Source organism: Sitophilus oryzae, unplaced genomic scaffold (genome assembly GCF_002938485.1).
Source record: "Sitophilus oryzae breed Bouriz unplaced genomic scaffold, Soryzae_2.0 scaffold_1112_pilon_pilon, whole genome shotgun sequence".
Classification (NCBI taxonomy): Eukaryota; Metazoa; Arthropoda; class Insecta; order Coleoptera; family Curculionidae; genus Sitophilus; species Sitophilus oryzae.
This window is the reverse complement of record NW_022145741.1, coordinates 519897-526332: the sequence shown is the minus strand read 5'-3', so window position 1 is coordinate 526332 and position 6436 is coordinate 519897. Positions and strand designations below refer to the sequence as shown.

General features: G+C 34.2%; 1 protein-coding gene across 1 annotated transcript; it reads right to left on the bottom strand.

Annotated features, from left to right (window-relative positions):
- Positions 1-1432: 1432 nt before the first annotated feature.
- LOC115882542 (zinc finger BED domain-containing protein 1-like) lies at positions 1433-3849 on the bottom strand. Its single transcript, XM_030900698.1, has 3 exons — positions 3657-3849; positions 1736-3555; positions 1433-1671 (listed from the first exon to the last, which is right to left on the bottom strand). Exons 1-3 carry the CDS (start codon positions 3700-3702, stop codon positions 1468-1470), a joined length of 2070 nt encoding a protein of 689 aa, XP_030756558.1. The 5' UTR covers positions 3703-3849; the 3' UTR covers positions 1433-1467.
- Positions 3850-6436: the final 2587 nt, after the last annotated feature.

Below are 6436 nucleotides of genomic sequence, written 5' to 3'. Positions count from 1 at the left end.
AATTTGTGGAACCCCACTAACTGTAAGAGGATTTGGTTATGGAAAAGTGGACATATTAGCAGAAATAGAAGTTGAAATAGAGATTGATCAAGCTAAAGCATTTACAAAACTTTTAGTAGTACCCGATAATTATCTTGATATTCCATTATTGTTAGGACAACCATTCACTGAACAGAAGCACATAGTTATTATAAAAAGAGGAGATCAGTTGAGAATATTTGAAGATGAGCATATTGAAGATCAATCGAACTTGACTAAAATACAAATACCAACATTACCAATGCAAAAAGTTAATTTATGGTCAAACGAAAAGAAAGTAATACCTAAAAATTATATTGGATTTTTAGAAGTATATATCAAAGACAATTTAAAAGAAGATCTGTATATTGAGTCGACAAATGATGAAAGAAGATGTATCCCAAGATGTGTAGTAGCTGTGAACGAAAATTTGCAAACATATGTACCAATCATAAATTTAAATAATGCTGACCTGTCCATAGATAAAAATGAGAAAGTAGCAAGAGCTGTACGTTGTTGTGAAGTTCAAGAAGAGAATATTGAAGTAAATAAAAATAATTTGGAGATTTTTGAAGAAAATAGTGAAGATAAGATAAAAAAAGAAGATATTCATATAAATGACCATATTTCTACAGAGACACAAATGAAATTAATAAAGATTTTAAATCAATATTCAGATTGTTTTGCCAACAGTCTAAAAGAATTAGGATGTACACCAGAATTTGAATGTAAAATAGAAACCACAACAGATCAACCAGTTACGTATCGTCCATATAGATTAAGTCATTCTGAGAGAGCAAAGGTACGGGAAATGGTAGAAGAGCTGAAGAACGCGGGAATTATAGTAGATTCAAACTCATCCTATGCTAGTCCAATACTAATTGTAAAGAAAAAGACGGGAGATGAAAGATTTTGTATTGATTATCGAGGCCTAAATAAAATCACAACGAAAATGGAGTTTCCACTACTGTGAATAATTATTTGTGCTATACGTGGCAACTGCGCAGTCTCTAATTATTTGTGCTATACGTGGCAACTGCGCCGTCTCCATACATCGTCGCATTGCGGCGGTAGCCGAAGAAGAGCGAGGCCCCCAGGCAGTAGTGGTGGAGAACTATCGATAGTCGGCACTATCGATAGTTATCGATAGTCAAGTAATTTACTATCGATACTATCGAATACTATCGATAGTTTTGAAAAATTTCGGAACAAATTAAAATAAGTCAGAAATAATAACAAATCACATACATTGCAATTCAGGAAAGTAGTATTTATTTATGTTACATGCCAATGTTGTTATCCTATCAAATAAAACTTTTGTGTTTAAGATCAAAATTTTGCCCAAGATAATTAAATTAGGTTAGGATAACAAGTTACAAAAAAAAACCAACAACTAAGTTACAAAAAAAGGAGAAAGGAGATAATGTAATTTTTATTTTTATCGAATATCTATTTACAACATTTATCAGTAAGCCAAACATTTTTTTTTATAAAAGTTAAAATATCTACATTTTTTGGTTTGAGCCTCGATCTTCTCTCAGTAGCAATCTGCCCTGTTGTACTAAATACACGTTCAGATTCTACTGAAGTGGCAGGAACACAGAGATATTTCAGGGCGCAATGGTGGAGGGGATGAAATTCAACTCCATTTACCTGAAACAATAATATTCATATTGAAAGTAGGCATACATATAAGAGAACTGTTTTATTAACTCACCTTCCAAAAGAGTAGCGGATCACTATCTTGGTTGGTATTTTGTCTTTCTAGATACTGCCTTTTAATGATTATAGCATCTACTTTCTTTGATCTGAGTTTCTGAGTAGCCCTTTCATTCATAAACGAAAATAAAGTTGATAATCTGCTCTTATCACATCCTTCACCACTGAAACTTGAAGTACTAACGTTTCCAGCAGGCTCTTCGCCTTTCTCTTTTTCTTCGCTTTCTTCTTTATTCAAAAAATAAATCATTTCCTGTTCCAAATATTGACCAGCCGCTTTAGCATTATCATTACTCCGAAACCCCTCCTGCTTAAATGTGGGATCTAGCAAAGTTCCCATTTGAGTCAAAGTTCGTTTTTCATAAGGAACCAGTCTTTTTTCAACTGAATCCATTAACTTTTGATACATCTCTTTCCCTTCGTCTGTTGCAATTTGGTTCGTTAATGTTGTTAGGCTGTTATATATTCCAAATGTAAGAGGAATAATTAATGATATGGTAACATAGCTAGAGCCTGACACTTTATTAGTTGCTTCATCAAAGGGTCTAAGTAAATTTTCAATTTCTTTAAGTATAGTAATTTCCTCAATACTCAAAGGGGGTGGTGCTTTTTTCACCTTTAACAATGTTCTATTTAGTGCTTCATTTGTTTTTAATACTCTCTTGAACATTTGATAAGCACTATTCCACCTGGTAGGTACCTCTTGGATGACTTTTAATGGGGTATCAGTATTTTGTTCACTTTTAAATATTTCTGTGGCAATGTTGCTACTTTTGATGAAGCGCACAATCTCCTTACACCTGTTCAAAATTATTTTCACCGGTGCCAAAGCTAAACTGTCCTGAACCACTAAATTAATAGTATGTGCATAACATGGAAGATGCTTTACTTTCAAAATATCACATGTCTTGGTCATATTAGAGGCATTATCAGTTACTATACACGTTATTTTTTTTTTTATATTCCACTCCATAAAAACATAATTTAGAGCTGAAGCCAGATTTTCGGACGTATGGTTTATTCCGTTTTCTATGGGTTTTGTTGACAAAACAGCTGATTTTAATGTGAAGTTTTCTGTAATAAAGTGACAAGTTACAGTCAAATAAGATTCACTAGTAAGAGAAGTCCATGAATCTGTAGTTATTGCAACAAACTGTGTACTCTGTAAAATATTTTTTAAAGCTTTGCATGCCTCTGTGTACATTTCTTTCATAATTTTTTCTCGTATTGTATACTTGCTGGGTATCACATACCTGGGATTTAGGAGGGTGACAAATGATCTAAACCCGGTATCATTTACAATATTATACGGTTGCAAATCCTGTGCCACCATTAAAGCCAAAGACCTATCAAGTTCCTTCTTTCTGAGGGAATTTGAATCATAGTGAGCTTCACGCCTGAAAAATGGGCTTATCGAACGATTACTTGATCTCGCTGAGCTTGAGGCACTTGTTGCCATGGTACCCTCACTGCTATTATTAGTACTTCTAACGAAAGGTTCAGCAATAAGGTTAGGGTGATATCGTTTAAGATGGTCATTCAAATTACTCGTGTTTCCACTAGTCTTATATTCCCGCCCACAATTTAAGCACTTTGCTAGTTTCTTGTCATTGGATTTTTTAAAAAAGTTCCACACTTGGGACATCTTTGGCTTTGGTCGCTTCCTCTTGGATCTTCCACAATTTTCATAATCTTTTTCATCCACAGATTGGCTTGATTCCAGGTTATCTATAGAAACTCGTCTCTCGTTACTACTTTCTTCGTCATCACTCATTATGGTATTGCTACTGACAGTAGTAGCAGTACTGGTACTGGTACCTACAAAGACAAACCACGGTAAAAATATAAATTTAACAAACTGAAAGTTGGAAACAGAGACAAAGGCATGATGATTTTCAAGTATTCAAGTTCCAACTTACTCGTTCCTGGTTTATTATAAAGGATGAACTTGTCCAATTTGTCCATAATTTCATAAGGCCCTTTTATCGGCAAGAAAAAATAAAAATAACTAACAAAATAAGCTATCCTATCGCTATCACCTTGCTATCACCCGTTAAAAAAGTGCAAGTCACAGGTGCAAGTAAACAAAAACGGAAACGAAGATTCCCCAGAAGAAACGATATCAAATTGTCAGTTGTCGTTGTCGCCATTGTCGGTTCTGTTATTTTCTTGACATTTCTTCTTCTTTTCACTCTAAGCCTTTGCTGCCGGGAGTGCCTGGTCTATAGAGGCGACTATCGAAACTATCGATAATATGTCCTTACTATCGATATAATTTCGATAGTTAAAACTATCGATACTATCGATAGTGCTATCGATAGTTCTCCACCACTACCAGGCAGCAGTCGAGCACAAGACGTTAGACCAAACGCGTCGTCTTTGTTTTTTAATTCGACTCGATGTTTTATAAGGAGACAATAATTTTTGTTTAGTTAGTTGTCTCAAAGTTTGTAATTTCAAGTGACAATAAACCGAAAGTATACAGTCCACTGAACATTTTATTTCGTCGATGGTTTATTTGTTTCCTTAAGCCAAGGGGAAACTACAACTACCAATAATTGAGGATCAATTAGATAGATTGTCTGGAAAAAACTATTATACATCATTAGATATGAAAAGCGGATATTATCAAGTACCAGTAGAGAAAAATTCAAGAGCGAAAACAGCGTTTGTCACAAGTGATGGTATATATGAATTTAAGAAGATGCCATTTGGGTTGTTGAATGGACCGGCCATATTCAGTAAGATGATTAACCATGTACTAGGACCTTTAAGATTTACAATAGCAATGGCATACATGGATGACATCTTGTTACCTAGTGTAACAGAGGAAGAAGGATTAAATAACCTTGAAGAAATTCTAATTGTGTTACGAAGAGCAAATTTGAAACTAAATCTAAAGAAGTGTTTCTTTCTAGAAGAAAATATTGAATACTTAGGTTATGAAATATCGAAAGGAGAAATTAGACCAGGAAGAAAGAAACTGAAGAGTGTAAGTGATTTTCCAACACCTGAGAATGTGAAGAATATCAGACAGTTTCTTGGTTTAACAGGATATTTCAGAAAATTTATTAAAAGTTATGCCATAAAAGCAAAACCATTAACAAAACTGTTATCGAAAAATACTAAATGGATTTGGGACCAAGATCAGCAAGAAGCCTTTGAACTTTTGAAAGAAGAATTGACAAGTACGAGTGTGTTAAGATTGTATGATCCGAAAGCATATACTGAAGTTCATACTGATGCTTCAATGATCGGACTAGGAGCAATTTTGTTACAAAGAGGTTCAAATGATGAAATGCATCCTGTTGCATTTATTAGTAGACAGACTACACCCGAAGAACAAAAATATCATTCAGGAGAATTAGAAACTTTATGTGTTACCTGGGCATTAGAAAGATTGAGAACTTACCTGATTGGAATACACTTTGTTGTTGTAACTGACTGTAATGCTTTACGCACTACCTTCACGAAAAAGAATCTAATACCTAGAATAGGTAGATGGTGTTTGAAATTATTGGATTATGACTATGAGATTAAACATCGCCCTGGTAAAAATATGGAACATGTTGATGCTTTATCGCGAAATCCTATAGAGGTGACAGAAGAAACAGATTGTGGAGAGGGAATTCAACTACTTATTACTCACCTTGATGAAGAAGATTGGTTGTGTGTCTTACAAAGAAAAGATCAACAAATCCAAAGGATAGCTGATGTATTACAGAAGAAAGAGCCTGAAAATATCGAAGAAAGGAGATTGTTAACGGAATATGAAATTAGAAATGGAAGAGTGTACAAAAATGAAAATGGAAATTTGAAATGGGCAGTACCTAAAAGAATCAGATGGAGAATAGTGCAAAAATGTCATGATGAACTGGGACATTTAGCATTAGAGAAGACATTACAAAAGATAAAAGAAAAGTATTGGTTTGCCAGAATGAGAAACTATGTAAAGGGTTATATAGGTTCATGTGTCAAATGCCTATATAATAAAACGCCAGGAGGAAGAAGAAAGGGATACTTACATTCCATTGATAAAATTGGTATACCTCTACATACAATCCATATTGACCATTTAGGACCATTTGTGACCAGTAAAAGAGGAAATAAACACATTTTAGTGATAGTAGATGGATTTACTAAATTTACGATACTTAAAGCTGTGAAAAGTACATCGTCTTCGACAGTAGTAAACATATTAGAAGATTTATTCTATCTAATAGGGAAACCATATCGAATCATTACAGATAGAGGAACAGCCTTTACTGGAAATGCTTTCAAGAAGTTGTGTGAAAGGAACGACATTATACGTGTTCAAAATGCAGTGTCAACCCCGAGAGCAAATGGACAATGTGAACGTGTTAATAGATTGATTACTCCGTCTATAGCATCGCTTAGTAACGTAGATGATGGAACAGATTGGGACAAACAAGTAAACAAAGTACAATGGAGCATAAACAACACTATACACCAAGCAACGAAAAGTACACCATATGGTTTATTGTTTAGTTTTGATCCTAGAGAAATACAATATGATCCAGTTGATGACGAAATAGAAAACGAAACACGAAATAGTAGTAGTATTGAGCTAAGAAGAAAGAAGGCTATAGAAAATATTTTAGAAGATCAAATGAAGCAAAGAGAAAGATATAATAAGAACAGAGTGAAATCAGAAGAGTTTCAACCAGGAGACATGGTC

What these genes read in the sequence shown, in the direction of transcription:
- LOC115882542 (XM_030900698.1), bottom strand. Translation starts at nt 3,702, where the DNA reads ATGGACAAATTGGACAAGTTCATCCTTTATAATAAACCAGGAACGA. An exon ending in TTATAATAAACCAGGAACGA is followed by an intron (nt 3,556 to 3,656) that starts GTAAGTTGGAAC and finishes TTGTCTTTGTAG; the next exon opens with GTACCAGTACCAGTACTGCT. An exon ending in ATCCGCTACTCTTTTGGAAG is followed by an intron (nt 1,672 to 1,735) that starts GTGAGTTAATAA and finishes TTATTGTTTCAG; the next exon opens with GTAAATGGAGTTGAATTTCA.